Source organism: Protobothrops mucrosquamatus, unplaced genomic scaffold (genome assembly GCF_001527695.2).
Source record: "Protobothrops mucrosquamatus isolate PMUCROS unplaced genomic scaffold, P.Mucros_1.0 scaffold653, whole genome shotgun sequence".
In the NCBI taxonomy this organism is placed as follows: domain Eukaryota; kingdom Metazoa; phylum Chordata; class Lepidosauria; order Squamata; family Viperidae; genus Protobothrops; species Protobothrops mucrosquamatus.
The window spans coordinates 163757-181743 of record NW_015386942.1 but is presented as its reverse complement, the minus strand read 5'-3'; the positions used below and the strand labels follow the sequence as shown (position 1 = coordinate 181743).

The window sequence follows — 17987 nt, the reverse complement described above, 5'->3', positions numbered from 1 at the left end:
ATATTCTGCTAAATTAAGGAATATAACTTTGCCTGTGCCTTGAATCTTTCAGCCAAATAAGCACTTACAGAAAAATGAACAGCTGGCAGAAAGGAAAAACCCTAAACCCCTGGATATGTTAATTACATTCTCTAATAATACAAATGAATATTGTACTAATAGGTTTTACTGTTCAATAAAGTTAAACCTATTTATCATCTATGAACTTAAAAAATACCCATATTGCAAGACTGCAGGTTCATGAAACTCAATGTAATGTCTTTAAAGGAGCACCCAATACATTATGTTGCTGTGAGTTGAAGGGACCAAAACATTACTGCATTCAAGCTATGCTCTTCAAATGGGCCTGCCTGGTCCAATGGGACTGCTTTGGAGGATGGGCAGAGGTAAGGTGAAGGAATGGCAACCCTTCTAGCACTCATCTCATAGCAGCTCTCTAGCAACTCTCACAGAGTTCCACCCATCGTGGTCCGATGTCTATTTCAATTAACGTTATTCTCTCGTATTGTTTTATTTCATGGTATTCTCCCCTTTCTATTATGAAATCTTCTAGTTCTAACATCTCATTCCTTTAAGCTAGATAACCACTTTTTAATCTACCTAACTATGCAATTAAGGAAAAAGAAAAAGTGTTCCCTTACTGTGGAAGCTCCAGAAAAAACAGGAGGGAAAGGAATCCCTGCATCAAGTGAGGTCTGAGGCAGCTTTCCGGGCCCAGAGTTAAGCAAATCACGAAGACTGGAACCTTCTGTCTTGTTGCTTGAGGCAACTGGACCCAGCAAGAGACTATTAAAAAGCTTTGGAGTTAAAGGTGAGGCTTTTGTGTTGGAGTTAAAGGAATCCAAACCAAAAGGCGATGGAGATTCTTTATTGAGTACTGATCTCAAAGAACCTGCTTCTGAAAAACCATAAAAGGACAGCATATAAAAGAAAGAACAATTTTAAAAACAGAAGTACTTTAATAGTAGTATAATAAAGCTTGACTACAATTACTCATTAAAAATGCAAGAATAGCATTAATAGAATAGGGTCCGGTGTTAAAATCAGTCAAGATCCTTCTGTATCTTGAACCTATCATTTGGAGTACAGGTAGTCCTCGAGTTATGAGTATAATGGAGCCTGCTCATTCCACTCGTAACTCGAAAACTCGTAGAGTGAATCTCATACCTCGAACGAGATCACTCCCTTGCTCGTTAAGACACACATGGCTCAAGTCAACATGAGGTATCTCAGGGTGGGGAAGGCCATGGAGGGCCTAGTGATGGAACAGGCCTCCCCAACCCACTAAGATACCTCATATTTCCCCCTCCCTTCCTGCCGCGCCGGACTCACCTGGAAAAGATCTGCCTCCTCTCTGCCGCAGTTCCTGCTGCCGCCCGGATCTGAGGCCAGGGGACACTTCCACGCCCCCCCACGCCCTGATCCAGGCTCCAGAGGCCTTTTCCAGGCTGCTGCTGCCCAGAAACAGGCCGCCATAGGGGTACATAAGCGTCTCCCGGCCTCAGATCTGGGCGGCAGCGGCCTGGAAAAGGCTCCGGAGCCCAGATCAGGACGTGGGAATGCCACGGAAGCGTCCCCCAGCCTCAGATTCGGGCAGAAGCAGCCTGGAAAAGGCCTCTGACATCCCGATCCAGCCTCTGGAGGCACATGGAGGCGTCTACCAGTTTCAGTTCCGTTCTCTATTGTACAGAACAGCAGTCTAAAGTACCATGATCTCACGTGAGATCAGTAGCGTGAGATCTCAGCCCACTGATTTCACGTGATTTTGCGTTACTTTAGGCCTCTATTCTCTGTGAACGCACCGAAGGCCTGGAGCAGCCAAGAAAGCAAAGAATCTCGATCTTCGCAGGGTGAATATTGAAGGCCTGTTGCCTAGGGAGACCCGGGCAGGGGCAGGGAGGGAGGGAATAACCTGGGTGAATGTTGCAATGCCACAGCGGTTACTCGTAAGGGTGAATGACTGCCGTAGTGCGGCAATATCCATGATTTTGGGACTTGCTCGTAAGCATTAGGGGGCGCTCATCACGTAACTTTGAACGAGCGTTAAGTGAATGCTCGTAACTTGGGGATAACCTGTAGTATAGCAAAATATACTCCTCTTAGTAGCAAAATATACTATCTTCTGGGGTATATTTTGCTACTAAGGCTGAGGAGACTGATAGATCAGTAGTTAGCTTGAAGATTCCAGTTACCCTTACTTTGAAATTAATTATTGGTAAACAGGTAGTCAATTTTTAGAAAGATAATTTCTCATCATCTGCAAATTATACAGAATAAAGATACCAAACATCAGAAAATGTTCAAACAGTGAACACACAGTGCCTGAATACCTACATTATGCTAAACACATGCACAATATATACGAAAAAACCCCAAAGAAATTATTAAAAGGGGAAAACTCTATGCAAATTCTTTGCTTTATACAGCAAAGTCAACCCTAAGTGAACAAAAACTTCAACCACAGTTGCTCTTTTAGACTTGAAAAGCAGTTTACTTGGAAATGTTCTTGACTCTCTTTGCTTTTGAGATCATTGTCCTTCTTGTCACAGTACAGATTAGGTCACTAACTAAAAGTTTTCAGTTAGTCAACAGCTTACCTTTTGTTTCTTCTTTTGCCTTTTGAGTTGCTAAATCTGCGAGCCAGTGCAATGCTGATGAAGGACTTGTTTCTGGACATAGTGATTTGTTAGGCTTCATTTCCCCACTATTGCTGGTAGCTGCAGTCTCTGCTTTAATGGGCTCCTCTACTTTGGCTTCTACAGTTTCAGATTTTGGAGCACTTGTGTCCAAGGGCTCATTTTCAGTTGTCTCTGAGGCACGGGAAAATGTGCTTTCATTTGCAGGACCTGATACACCGGGATTCATACTGGGCAGCTGCTGACATAGGATCACAGACAGTCAAAAATATTTTAATCAATTAATAAAAGCTACTACTAATACTAGTTAGAGTAAGAAGAAAACTATTTCAGAACACAATAGCTATTACCATATTGTGAAAATCATGATTATAAGGTCATTGAAATAATTTGACAATTAACAATTAGATGATATTAAGTAACCAGGTCTATATTTTAATGTGATTACAGAATATTCAAAGAACAGTAATCTCTGGCTAAAGATTGTGACTGGTGACAGACAGAAACAAATACAGGATGGAAAGGAAGTCTTAACAAACTACTAACGGCAAGGCCCCATCCATTAAAATATCCAGCAGTCAGAACCATTTTCTTCAGAATTCAAGATTCTTTATTTGATCATTTCCCCCCATAAACTATCTAGCCAATGTTATCCCCAATGCTTTATATTCATAATTTTCCTTACTATGCTCCTATTGTCCAATAAACAGATAAAAGTACTTTAATGTTTTTCAGGATGACTTGATCTCTAATTTCTACATTTTTAAGTCATATGACATGAGCTAAAAAAACTAATTACATTTTGCGATTCAGCTGAAAACGATAGCTGCAAAGAGAAACAAAAATCTGTCATCAAGTTGGGACAGTAGCTGTTGACAGGCACAATCTAAAACAGAAGATGCATTTCTGTCACCATGTCTTTGGTCTAATCTAATTTGCCTCTCTATATTTATTAGCCACTCTATCCAGAAAATGGCAGGTAAGGCCAGTGTAGAACATAGCATGCATATATATTACAGGTAGGTCTGGAAGCGATGTTTGACAGAGAAGAAGAATCTCTCTTAATCTCTGATGTGGAAAGCGGCAGGAAATCTATTTGACTGCTGCAAAACTATGCATACTTTCTAAACAAGATCTTGTTAAGTGCATGGGTTCAGTTGGATTTTTAGTGGAATATACACACTTTTATTATTTTATAATTTGATTTGGGATTGAGTACCTCTTTAACAGATATAATGTAACAATGGTGAAAATATTGTAGCTTCTAACTCAGTGGTTCTCAACCTGTGGGTCGGGACCCCATTTGGGGTCGATCGACCATTTCATGGGGGTCGCCAAGCAAGGCTGTCCGCCATTTTTTTTGTCTGCCATTTTTTTTGTCCGCCATTTTTTCCCCCTTTTCCGGCGGGTGCCTTACCTCCCTTGAGCTGGGCCAGCTGGTGGTCGGCCTGCTCCGTCTCTGGCGCTTGCCAGCTATGCCTCGGCCGGCGCAGGGGGCGGAACCACACATGCGCGGCGCTCCCAGGCAGGGAAAGTCCTCAACTTACGACCGGTTGGGTAGTCCTTGACTTTCGACCGGTTTAGTCCTCGACTTACGACCGGTTTAGTCCTCGACTTACGACCGGTTTAGTCCTCGACTTACGACCAGTTGGGGGTCGCGGCATTAAAAAGGTTGAGAACCACTGTTCTAACTGCTTATCATTAGGTCCACCATACTGTAAACTGCACAAATACCGATTTTGTTGTAGCTTTAGTGGGCTTGGTTATAAGTTTTTTTTAGAGTTAAAGATAGAATTATTATAACTAAACAATGAATAAAGTGACTAGAGCATTATCATTTTAAAATTTAAAGAGTTTTGTACTTCTTTTGCCATACGTCATTCAGAATAGATTAAATATGTAAAATATGAGTATCTTCCCAGCAAATACATTGTGAGAGATCTAAAAAAATTACAAAAGAAGACATCCAATTGGTATTTATATCTTGCTATGGATATGCTAACTTTATTCCGCTATGCATAATGCACATTGGGATGCTTTTAAGGAAAGTCCTACTTATTGTCAAACTGAAAACTCACATACCTGTGAAATCCCATTTGTGACAGCAGGTCGCAGCACAGATTTGTTCTGCCGATTAATACATGGACAGTTAGCTTTAATTCCCCATTTCCCACGTGCTGCATGAACCATGTCTCCAATATTATATAACGCTAGAAAGTTAAAATATGATACATTACACTCTGTAAGAAAATCTGGAAGTTTTGAAAAGCAAGCATAAATATTTATGTTCGAAATAGTGAAGGCTTTTTAAAAACAAGACGCCTATCTTCAGTTAGTTCAAAAATTAACACATAACTCATTCTGAGGCTGAATAGTAAAGTTCTTTCTGGTGGAATAATATATTCCTTTATTGTGAAAGTATATATCTATAAAGCTCCTTCTCTAAGCTGCTTCAGAGATGATTTTTTTTTAAAAAAAAATACTAGAATATATTCAGATCAGAATAAAAGAAACAAAATAGGTATAGAAAAACATTAATGATTACTAAAGTTTTACCTGTGCCAGGAATGATTTGTGTTGGCATGAGATTCTCTGGTTCATGCGACTGCCCTTTTGCACACTTCAGCCATGAGAAAACCTCTTCATCACCAATCTCCTCTGTTTCTGGAATAGGAAAAAAAAATATTATGGTTTGGTGGCTTCAAAGTACTGTAAGTTAATAATTTTTCAAGAGACCCATCCTTTGATTTTAATGGGCAATAGTTTCACAGTAAGAAAATTTGCATTAAATCTGCATTGTGTGCAAACTGCACATGTAGCATATATTATTTGTAATGTTTAATATCCTGCTGGACAATACCAATATAAACAGGTTTACAAGACTAAAACCTAAACAAGCTTAGAATCAACCTTCCAACCTATTTCCCTGAAGCAAAATACATCAACTAACTATCCCCAAAGTAAGCTACTTAATCTCAGTAATGAAAATCTGTGTATTTATATTCTAATTTTCCATATTGTGTAAACAGAAAGAATAAAACTTTGCATACAACATACAGATAGTCCTTGACAATTCATTTAGTGATCATTCAACGTTACAATGGCACAGAAAAAAGTGACTTATGACTGTTGCAGCATCCCCGGGGTCATGTCATCAAAATTTGGATGCTTGGCAACTGGCATGCATTTATGACGGTTGCAATGTCCTGGGGTCATGTGATCACTTTGGCGACCTTCTGACAAGCAAAGTCAATGGGGAAACCAGATTCACTTAACAATTGTGTTACCAACGTAACACCTGCAGTGATTTACTTAAACAACTGTCCATAAAGGAAGGTCATAAAATGGGGCAAAACTCACTAAACAACTGTCTTGTTTAGCAACAGAAATTCTGGGCTTCATTGTGGCCGCTAAGTCAAGGACTAGCTGTATTTTTGGAATTAAAGAATGAGTGTTCATTACAGCAGCCTAAGCTGTTGTTTTTTCATACTAGACTTGAATTCACATATACTTCTAATTTGAACCTCCTTCCAAGTATCCTTCCATCTTGGTGGTGCAGTGGTTAGAATGCAATACTATAGGCTACTTTTGCTGGCTGCCGGCAGTTCGATTCTCATTGGCTCAAGGTTGACTCAGCCTTCCATCCTTCTGAGGTTGGTAAAATGAGGACTCAGATTGTTGGGGGCAATATGCTCTCTGTAAACCGCTTAGAGAGCGCTGTAAAGCACTGTGAAGCGGTATATAAGTCTAAGTGCTATTGCGATCTTCAGAGTTTAACATTGACAAGGAAAAAAAAGTCTCTTGTTCCTTCTATTGCTAAATGGGAGTTAGAAACTCCTCGTGATAAGTACTAAATGCTCAAGAGATCCATCTCTCCTCATATCATGAATTAATCTCTTCAAAAGACAACCTGCTAGATACAGTCTATTTGTTTAGGTTTGCAATATTCTTGGACAGTTTCTAAATACTCACCACTACGTGGACGGCTTTTTCTCAGACGGTAACAGTCCAAACATACCCCAAAGCCACATTTGCGACATACCCAGTGAATATTGAACAAGGTTGTTTCACATACATCACACATCTCTCTCACACCCCGTACAGCTCTCTTCCAGGCCACTTTCTCTACAAGGAAGAAAACCAACAATTACAAGGATGGTCAGTTATTCATAGCAGCCATTTTAAAAATGTAGAGTACCTCAAAACAGTTTATTATGATTTATTTCATTCAATTTTGAGCCTGAGAGTTTAGAAGTGAAAAACAAATATATACAGGAAAAATGCAATTGACTAGAAAAGTACACATTATCAATATAACCGCCAAACCATAGGGATTGGGGGGGCAATAAATCTATCCCAAGGCTGTATATCACTAAGGTGAGAACTATATGAATCCTTCGGGAGAATATCATTCTGCAGAGCAGGCACGGCAACAAAGAAGGCACAATTGCTAGGTCCTGCAAGGTGACAGTGTTTCTATGACAGGACCTAGGACAGGGGTAGGCAACCTTGGCTGTTTTATGACTCTATTGTGAACTTCAACTCCCAGAATTCCTGAGCCAGCCATGAAATCGAGTCATAAAAGAGCCAACGTTGCCTACCCCTGACCTAGGACATGTCCATTCTGCCTGACCTCATGAAAGGGAAGATGTAATTGGAGACAAGCAGTCACTCAAATATCCAGGCTCTATATTATGAAGGGCTTAGCACCTTGAATTATATCTGGAAGCCAACTGGTAACCCGTGCAGCTCATAAAGCAATGGGGATGATCGTAACATGACACATCCGCTTTTGCCACTGCATTCTGGCTCAGCTATAGTTTCCAAATGGTCTTCAAGGACAACTTCATGTACAGTGTAGCACATTACGGTGATCCAATTTTGAGGTGACCAAGCCATGAGTGACTCTGAAGGACCTCCCAATACAGGAATAGGTGCAACTGATGTACCAGATGAACCTGTGAAAAGGGCCGTCTTGGCCATAGCTTTCTTCTGCTCTTTCGGCAGGAGCTGTGAGTTTTGCAAAGAGCACAGATTAAGTGCTTGAAAACTAGAAGTTGGAGAAATTGAGGGGAAAATGTATATATATACATATTCTTGTGCATTTCGATACTGGATTCAGGATAACCTGTTTCAACAAACTCTTGAAGTCCAACACATCTGAAAGGCACCATGCTGAGAAAAGTTCTATCGGCACAAGGCAAATAAAGGAAATTATGCCTATCAAGTTCCATAGAACCATATAATGTTAACCTAGCTTCAATGGAACGTAGGGTTTTTTACATTATTTACTGCAACAAATAAAAATTGTATATATATATATACACACACACACACACAGACACACACTGCAGAGAATAAGCATATGAAAAGCAATACATAAAATCCTGTTTTCACACATCAAATAAAATCATTTGGGAAAAAGATTTCTCCAAACTCAACGAGGACAAAATTTGCAGAAGAAAAGGGCAAATCATTAATAAATGGCTTGAATATTTTTTTTCCTTTTGATGTTTCCCATTTCTATACATTTCACAGACAGATTAAAAAGAAAAAAAGGAACTTACGGTGGGGTTCTACCATCATCATTGCTTCTTTCTCAGACATTACTAGCTGACAAAACTGATCACCAACATTGGCCAGGATATATTTAGAGGTCTCCAAATCAATCCCTTCTGCAGGTGACGATGATGGGATCCACAAGCTCATAGCATCAGAATCACTTTGCTGGGGATTTAAGAATCCTTCCACTCGCAATATCCCCTTCCTAGTAAATATCAGTCTGAAACAGAATTGCAGGTATTAGTTGCTCTTCAACAGAAAAATGAAATCCAGGCTTTCTTTATCATATCATTCAAAATTAGCAACATGGATCAATTATTAATGAATTCTTTTTTTTTTTAAAGAACATTCCCCCCCCCCCCTAGTTTTCAAAGGAACCTTTGGAGATGAAGCAGCAGAAGAGAAGCCTAGAATGCTACGGAAGGAAAATAAAAGAACAAATACAACTGAACGTGGATAAAAGCTTAATCCTATGAGCAATATTTATTGTGTGATATTTTTCCATTTTTATTGCATTTTGAAAATTGCCATGCCAGTTTAAGGTAACTCCTTGGGAGGGATCAGTCAAGATTATTTGAAGGGCTGCTATGAGGAACTGTTTCGGCATCTGTCAAGTAAAATCGCTCAGCTTTGCTCTGAGCTGGAGATAAGCTGCACATAAGTGCTGCTGAGTTGACTATGACAACGAATTATATTGTTATCTAGGAAGAGTTTGAGCCTACCGGTCTCAAGGAAGTGGATAGAACCCTCAGAACTAATGCAAAACTGTCTACAAGTTACAACCATGACCGCAATTGAGACCAGAATTCCAGTTGCTAAGCAAGGCGATTATCAAGTGAATCACAACCAATTTTTTTTTTTTTGCTATGGCTGTTAAGCATTATCACTGCAGTTAAGTGAATCATGTGGTTTTTAAGCCAATCTGGCTTCCCCCCATTGACGCTGCTTGTCAGAAGCCAGCTGGGAAGGCCGCAAATGATGATTGCATGACTCCACGGTGCTGGTTGCCAAGTGCCCGAATTTTGGTCACTTAATTGTGGGGGTGCTGTGATGGTCATAAAAGCGTGGCAATTTGAGTGCCTTTGTGACTTCAAACGGTCACTAAATGAATGGCTGTAAATCAAGGACTACCCATATTACACAATGCTACAAAAAAGATGTTGAGACTTTGGGAAAAGTTCAGAGAAGAGCAACTAAGATGATCAAAGGCCTGGAGACTAAAACATACGAAGAACGGCTGTAGGACTTGGGCTGGGTAGTCCAAAGAAAAGAAGAAATAGGAGTGACATGATAGCAGTATTCCAGTATTTGAGGGGCTGCCACAAAGAAGAGGGGGTCACGTTGTTCACCAAAGCACCAGAGGGCAGGACAAGAAACAATGGTTGGAAACTGATCAAGGAGAGAAGCAACCTGGAATAAAGGAGAAACTTCCTGACAGTCACGACAATCAACCAGTGGAACAGCTTGCCTTCAGAAATCATGGGTGCTCCATCACAGGAGGTTTTTAAGAAGAGACTGGACAGTCACTTGTCTGAAATGGTATAGGTTCTCCTGCTTGAGCAGGGGGCTGGACTAGAAGACCTCCAGGATCCCTTCCAGCTCTATTCTATTCATATTAGATCTATGTTCCTCCTGGCTAGTCACAGTTGCCTAGGCGGTGAAATGTAGCTGGATCCAGACACTGTAAATTCATCCTTGAGTGGTTTTGCCTACATTTAAGGATGCAGTGATCCATCCTCTCCTCTAGAAGCCATCCCCAGGAATTTTTGGAAATTATCTTCCCAGTGATGATTCGTTTAAAATGATAGTATGCTTTTTCAAGAGGCAATTGGACTTTCTTGTTTTTCTTTGAAGACATTTCGCTTCTCATCCAAAAAGCTTCTTCATCTTTGACTGGATGGTGGGGAACGGAAGGGTCACCATCTAGTCAGAGCTGAAGAAGCTTCTTGGATGAGAAGTAAAATACTTTCAAAGAAAAAACAAGAAAGTCCAGTTGCCTTTTGAAAAAGCACCTTTGGGACAACCATGACCTGGATGTCTGAGAATCTCCATAGACGATAGTATGCATACTAATAGTTTCTTTAATATACAGATCTGCAGTTTAAAGTACCAGCATTTGGAATATCCTCCAGGCTTATTATAAAATGGCCCATATAGGTTTTTGACCACAAAATTGTATTATTTAAACAACTGAAAGAAGGAAAATATTACTGTTGATTAATGCAATTATAGCTCTGCAGATTTGCTCAAATCTGTCCCAAAAGGTCCCCGGAAATTTTGAAAATGCATTGGAAAACTGTTACATGAGCAGAACTCTACACTCATTTAGTTGACTGCTTACATCCAAGAGACTTAAGTAAGATTTATCTTAGAAGCAACAGTGTTAGAAACTCCAGCCAGATCTTTCCACACCAGTCAGATATTTCCACACAGTTTTAATATTCATTGTTATTCTGTTGCACTGGTCTGAATTATGCATGTAGAATTTCTCTGGATCTATAGAGCAGGGCTTTTCAATCTTTTCACCCATTGTACCACTTTTAGGATATGGCAATATCTGAGTACCACCAGTCGCCTAGGAAGGTGTCAAAAACCTGATGACCCAAAAAAAATAAATACAGGTAGTCCTTGACTTAAAACAGTTCGCTTAGTGACTGTTCGAAGTTACAATGGCACTGAAAAAAGTGCCCCCCAAGCCACAGCCGAGCAAGACACCTGCCTGCCCACCTGGCGGTGCTCTTCCTCCTGTCCGAAGTTTTCATTGTTGTGAGCATTTCTGTTGAGGATTGGCAGCAGGGGTGAGGTGGGGGGTGTTTGGTTTTTATTCCCCCCATCTGCTGGGTGGTTGCAGCAGGTTTTGGTCACTTCACATGACCCTGGGACACTGTGACCGTCATGAATCAGTTGCCAAGCATCTGAATGTAAATCACAAGACCCTGGAGATGCTGCAACATTCCAGCTGATCAGCGCTTCTTCTGGGCTCAGCAGAAGCGCCAGGATCAGTGCCGAGCTCCAGTTGGAGCCTGGCGCTGATCCTGATGCTTCCACTGAGCCCTGACAGTCCCGAAGAAGCGCTGATCCTGGCGCTTCCACTGAGCCCTGACCGCCCTGCAGCTCCAGCCATCTCTCGCTCAGGCTTGTGCGGTGCTGCCACCGGTTCAGCTCATTCCCCTCCCCCGCTACCACTTCTCTGGGATGGTCGCGTACCACCTGCCAGGTGCCAATGTACCACAGGTGGTACCCGTACCACTGGTTGAAAAGCCCTGCTATAGAGGTCTACAGAAACTAAGTAAGATCAAAAGAGATCTTACTGTACTTACTTAGAGAATGATAATGCTAACAAAGGAGAGAGTAATGCCTTTCTGAACACACCTGCGGAAGTGAAAGAACCGGCAGGCCACAGTAGAGTCATCCTGTTCCTGTTCCTTGAACTTTCGGTAGCGTTCCAACCGGCATTCTCGGCACTTGTGCAGATGAGGAGCCACATTGATGCAGGAGCCATCCTGGAGGAAGGGCTCCCCCGATTGCTTCAGCTTCCTCACCTTACTCATATCTTTCAGTACAGACTGACCAACTACAAAGCAAAGCATCTATTAGAGTATTACAAGCAGGTTACAAGGCAGCATTTTTACCAATATCAAAAAGTATTTACTTAATCTATAAAATGTATGTTTACTTACAGAGCAGGAGCAGGATTTTACTTGCTCTGAGCTGATTAGGCAATAGGCCTTATCCAATCTTTGTACAATACAATCAGTGCACAGTAGGCTCTTCGACAGGTTTAATATTTAGGCAGAAATGGTAGTATAATCCTATTCTCCCATTGTACTTACCCTTTGTTTGAACCAAATGATACTTAAATGACAATCGGTATATTTCACACTACAACTATCACAGAGATTATAAGTACTTAGGTATATCAGATATGACCCACTGTATACTTAGATTCATTTTTAGCAGTCCTACTAACTTCCTATTCAGCTTGTACCTATATTTTTTCCCAGTAATTAGACTTCTTCAATTTTTAGAGATTGGAAATGTAAATAATTTAAATGAATGCTTTCAATACCAAATCTGATGCAAGGATCTCAGGGACATGGTATATGTTTGTTTCTTAAGCAGGACTTTTTTTCTCATAGAACGCCCAGAACGGAGTTCCGGCACCTTTTTTGGATGGAACCTTGTAGGGTAGGCAAGGCGGGTTGTATGACGTGTGTGAGTTCCAGCACCTTTTTTTTTTTTATTATTAGAAAAAAAGCACTGTTCTTAAGTAAACATGTTCAGGAAGGATAAATGCTATAAGCTATATAGGATTTGGAACAATGCTGGTGTCAGCCATTTCCTAGTAAAATTTCTACACAGTTACAAAGAGCTACAGAGATCTTTTGTGATTATACAAAATACCTCTCTGGTTTATTAATCTCTTTCTTTTTATGTTAATTCTCCAACCATTCTTTCTAGTACCTACATAATGCCGCCCTCCAATTCCCTGGTATTTTGTCTTGCTATTCAAATTCCTGTAAATCAATCCCATATATAAAATCTGTAACAACACAAAATATTCTTCTTTTAATCTGAATTTCCAAATAAGATTTACTATGGTAGAAATATCATGTATCTGAAATGAAGGCAAAGCCACATTTATTCTATAAAATACCATGCATTTTAAGTAGCTTTGTATACAGGCTGAGTTTCTACCAACGCACAACTTATTTTCCTGACATTTAGCATCTTAAGAAAACAACGCTTTTAGGATCCTCAATTTTACTCTCTTGTGAATTTATACACCCATACACACACCCCCACACCCACGCCGCACTGGAAAAGCTTGCAAAATGACCTGAGTCACATAAATCCTGTTATGTATTTTGTGGCTGACAATATAGCAGGTATGTAAACACTGAACTAAGTAGCCCATCATCTGTCCTCCCCAAATGACCAAACTCTGCCTTTTTAAAAACAACGTCACCTTTCAGGGGGGCTGTGCGAGGCCTGCCCTTAGGGGCCTGTTTCCCTTTTCCCTTGCCCATGAGTAGTTCAGCATTCCGCTCATCGTTGGGACCCAGTTTGCCAATCAAGTGCTCTGGGATTCCCTTCAGACAAGCTTTGGTATGCAGCTGCTCCTCAGAATCACTCATATCCGAGAGGTCACTATTGGTGCTAGAATCAGAATCCTGTTTAGATGGCATGCTCCGCTCATCTAGGGAGAACCTTTTTACAGATTCAAAGGGGAGCTTGTTCTCCAGTCCTAGCTCAGCCTGTGGAGAGAAAAAGCCACATGGATGTCTGCCAAACACATTAGAGAAAGTTTTCATTAAAGGATTGTCCTGCTGCCCAGGCCCAACAGATGGCTTTTCTTCTGTTGGGCTAGAGGAGAGCGTGGGCATTTCAATAGGCTGTGTCAGACTGCCAACTGGCGAACTAGAACGGCCATTCCCCAGAGTGGACGAACTCTGAACACCAGCGAAGAGAGTCGCGCTAGGCACACTGGGCAGCATCTTGGAGGAATCTGTCATTATAAACAAGCTTTTCTTTTTAGCCGAAGAGTCAGTTGAGGTGTGCAAATCTGGCCAGCCAGAAGCAATCTTGGAACCAAGGCCTGAAGAGGAAGAAGCCGAAGCTCCCGGCTGCTGAGCTGAAGACGCAAAGCTACTGAAAGGACTAAGTTCTGATTTTTCCGCAAATGCCAGGAAAGGGTTTGAGGGCTCTTCTCGGGACAACTTGGGAGGTTGTAAAAAGAGATTTTCATGATTATCAGGAGTTCGTGTGCTCATGAGGTTTCGTGGGAAAGCCGGGGTAAGAGTAGGCATGGATTCCAGTGGCTGCTTTCGTTCTGGAGGGGTGCCCAGCTGAGTTCCAGGATTAATTTCTCCAGTGAGGCTTTTAGTTTTGCAGATCCCCAAACTCAGGCTCTCTGAGCTTTTTTTTAACGAGTCCTGATTTGGGGATTCTTCCGTCAGATTTTCTGACAAAGTTGTGAAGTAGTTACTGGAGGGAAGATTCTGGGACATGCACTGAAAAAACAAGTTCTTTGATGGATCGGGGTCTTGCTGGACTTCGTGACCACCGCTACTACCAAAGGAAAATCCAGCAGGTGTCTTCTCTGAAGCTGCCACGCCATTGGACTGGCTTTGCCCACCCTCAAACTCTAAAGGCTGAGATGCAGATGAGTGCGTCGCTCCAAATCCTGCAGAATCCAATGTTGAATTTTGGGTATTCTGAAATGAAACAGTTAGGCAGCTAATTATGTTCACCCCCACAAAATCCAAATTTCACCATACCTAAGACGTATTTCCCCAATATACTGGCCCAGCAGGTCTTAACAATATATTCTATATCAAAATGTATACATTGTGCAAAAATAAATAAATAAATATGGCAGTCCGCCAAAATTAATTCAGACTGACAAATCGCTAAATCTACATAGATAGGTGGGTTCTTTTCATAAAGCTGACTTCTTTCCTTTTCTAAAAAAGAACATATGATTTCAGATTTTTATTCCCATTTCTGAAACGCCTAAACCAGGGGTAGGCAACCTTGGCTCTTTTATGACTCGTGGACTTCAACTCCCAGAATTCCTGAGCCAGCATGGCTCAGCTTGGAAGCCTCTCCCTTTTCCCTCAGCACGGCCGGCTCAGGAATTCTGGGAGTTGAAGTCCACGAGTTATAAGAGAGCCGAGGTTGCCTACCCCTGGCCTAAACTGTCAATTTGTGTATTATAGCAATTATTCTGAAATACAGCAGTTATTCTGAAATAGTAACTTGTTTCCTTAAGCAGGGATGGTAAACATCTGGTCTACCAGTTCTGTCCAAGTCTCTTCTCTCTTTCCCCACCAAGTCTCTCTTTCTTTTGCAACTCTATTTCATTTTTCCTCTTTCAAGGGGGGGGGGGAGGAGGAGGTCCAGATGGAATTGGCAGAGATGGATCTTTCTGGCATTTCTTCAAAAACACCATCAAGATCTGTTCTGCTTTGCCTGAACTTCGTATTTCCTCCATGAAGTGAATAGAAGATGTGAGTGAAATCAGTAAGTTTATTGAGTTGCCTCTGCCTTCTTCAGTAACTTCTCTGACGGAGGAAGACAAGTGCGGGATAAATCACTTCAGGAGCTGCCGTTTGTTCTTTGTTTAGGGAAAGCGTAAAGGACATTCCATGCTGGACTGCCTTCATATAAAGCAGGGGAGGGCAAGACTAGGAGCAGTAACTCAATATGTTGTCCTGCACATAGAATTTTTCTCTGTGCAAAAGGAAAAAACAGACAGAACACCATGATTCTGAATCCCATTTCCAAACCTGATCCAGTTTCCCACTTGCTCCACATTGTAAACAAACCCTCCATAAATAAACCATCTTCTCCAAATAATTATATAACTTGCTTTAAAAAAAAACTTTTTACTAAGATAATCAACGTACACTAAACTGGAGACTTTTGAGTTCCAGTTTCATTTACTGTGCAAATTAGTACCTTTTGTCTGATGATGAGGCAAGAGAAGGATACACTTGTATACTTGCTCTTACTTTCTATTCTTTATGGAATACTTACTGTTGCAATTCTACAAAGAAACTCTTCCAAATTCTTATTATACATTCCCCTTCTTCTTCCTTCATCTCGTTTTGACCCCATCAAAACTGAACAAATATATACAAAACTATGAACGGGGTGTGCGTAAAGACAAATTCAAAGTGGTAATGTATCAGTTTATAACGTATCTTTTGATGCCATCTGATATAAAATCCTAGCAACTCCCAAAAGGTCTTAGCATTCCACACTGGCATCAGTGTATCAAGTATATTGTAATATGCTTTACAATGCTAGGTATTTCTCAAACTAGCAATAAACAACTTACCTCTCCCTGGATCTGCAAATGCCCCGTTTTCTGCTTTTCTTGACCAGAAACTGCCGACAGGCCAGTATCTGAGACCTGTACAGTAGTTGGTGTTGTCCCAGTTGTAGTAATTACTGTGGGAGCTGCCACTAGACCTTGACTGCTCTGTTCTACGGATGTTGTTATCTCTTCACTTCCAGCTCCACTCAACAGGGCTTGCGTAGAAGCTGAAGAAAAGGAAGTGAAGGCTGTATGAGTGTCACCACCTACTGGTTCATCTTGGACCGCAAGAGTTCGTCCATTCTCCTTCGTGGATGTGGCAAAGCGAATACTTCGATTAACTGGAGAAACAAATGGGGGAAGTTGCTTGGTCTTTGGATCCAGAGTCATGTCACCACTTCCCTTCCATGCTCCTTTATTTGCCTCGCCATCATCATTTCCATTAGTATCCACTTCAGCCCTTTCCTTTAGCTTCTTTGTAGCATGGTCACAACCGATATCAGAAGCACTTTTTCTTCTTCGTCCATCTTTTCCATCCACACACTCTCTCTTTTTTTTCCCTTTGGAGGATTTGCCAGCCTTTAGGGGTCCCCCCTATAATACATAAAAACATTACACGCCTCTGAACAAAAGTCAGTAGAAATCATTATTGTTATCTATCCAAAGATTTTAAGAAATGTTGCTTAATGTTAAGGAACTTTAAACAAGTTAAGATGCTTTAAATAATACTTAGAAAGTATGTTTAATAGATCAGGAAGTAACTTAACATTCATTAATTTGCACATAATTCCATGCCTGCCAATTTAGACTATGTTTGACTGAATTTCATATGGCTTATCCTTAAGCGTATATAGTTTCTGATTATAATCAGCAAGTCAAATTTCCAAAAGAAACAATTAATAAGGCTCTCTTAAACTATTACAATAATTATTAAACTATTACAACAAGATGATTATTTTGATTAAGTCACCTATCAAACCAAGTTTATTAAATGAATCCAAACTAATTGGAATCACACACTGCCCTTCTGCATAAACCCTGGCTTACATATCACAATGACTGGGTTCATATAACACGCAAATAAATTATATGAGCCAGATGTTCTGATAGCTCACAAATCACATGCAGTCCTTAAAAGTCTCAAGTATAGTCTATTGCATATGCTTATCAGTCCCCTTCAATATAGCCTTTGTCACTAGAGTTGACAACAATCTTAATATGATCACTGTATGACAAAGAGATTCACTACAGTCTCATCTCTCTACAGTAATCTTCCCTACATTAGGGGTAGAAGATTAGAACCTCCAATCAGGTGCACAACAGTATGCACACCTGTGTGTAATATGACTAGACCCAAGTAGAGGAGGTATTGGAGAGATAATGCAGTTCTAGCTACACACCGTTATTTAGCCTACAACTGTTTATATCATGATCTAATAAACCACGGTACCTCATTCTGAACAGATGCGTCCATCACTACATGAATCAGTCGAGGATCTACTGACTTGATTTCACCAGTCTGTTTTTTATACAACGAATGCAAAAACAAAAAAGGAAAAAGAAAATCCAGTATTAGAGAAAAAATATATTGTTCACAAAGTAGCAATTAGTCTCTACAAAGTATGTCTCCAAGCTATGTCAACTTCTGTTTTGACATCTCATACCTTTATCATCCTCATTTTTTTAAATATGGCCTATTATATGATGCGCTTTCACTGATTTCTCTTATTTGATTATTCTAATTATATATTAATTATATAAATCTATAAGAATATACTTTCTCTTGAAGGATGGGATTTGTTATTTGGTTGGCAGGCATATTTAATTTATGATAAAAAGGTAGACACTAATTTCAAGGTTCATATTTTAAGGAGTGCTCTATTGAGAGTTTGGAAGAAATATTATTATAAATTAAATTATAAAATTCCTATTTGGGCAACTCCAGGACAGGTGATAGAGGGGAT

The 17987-nt window shown here is 40.5% G+C and overlaps 1 protein-coding gene across 1 annotated transcript in view; it reads right to left on the bottom strand.

The window, feature by feature from the left end:
- Positions 1 to 17987, bottom strand: part of KDM3B (lysine demethylase 3B) — a 52110-nt gene that overhangs the window by 9776 nt on the left and 24347 nt on the right. Inside the window, exons 6-15 of the mRNA XM_015817887.1 lie at positions 17474 to 17542; positions 16045 to 16617; positions 13168 to 14416; positions 11571 to 11772; positions 8204 to 8418; positions 6609 to 6761; positions 5193 to 5300; positions 4719 to 4846; positions 2598 to 2874; positions 642 to 898 (exon numbers count right to left, since the gene is read on the bottom strand). Of these exons, the coding sequence (XP_015673373.1) occupies positions 642 to 898; positions 2598 to 2874; positions 4719 to 4846; positions 5193 to 5300; positions 6609 to 6761; positions 8204 to 8418; positions 11571 to 11772; positions 13168 to 14416; positions 16045 to 16617; positions 17474 to 17542 (3231 nt within the window). The remainder of the gene's footprint in view (positions 1 to 641; positions 899 to 2597; positions 2875 to 4718; positions 4847 to 5192; positions 5301 to 6608; positions 6762 to 8203; positions 8419 to 11570; positions 11773 to 13167; positions 14417 to 16044; positions 16618 to 17473; positions 17543 to 17987) is intronic.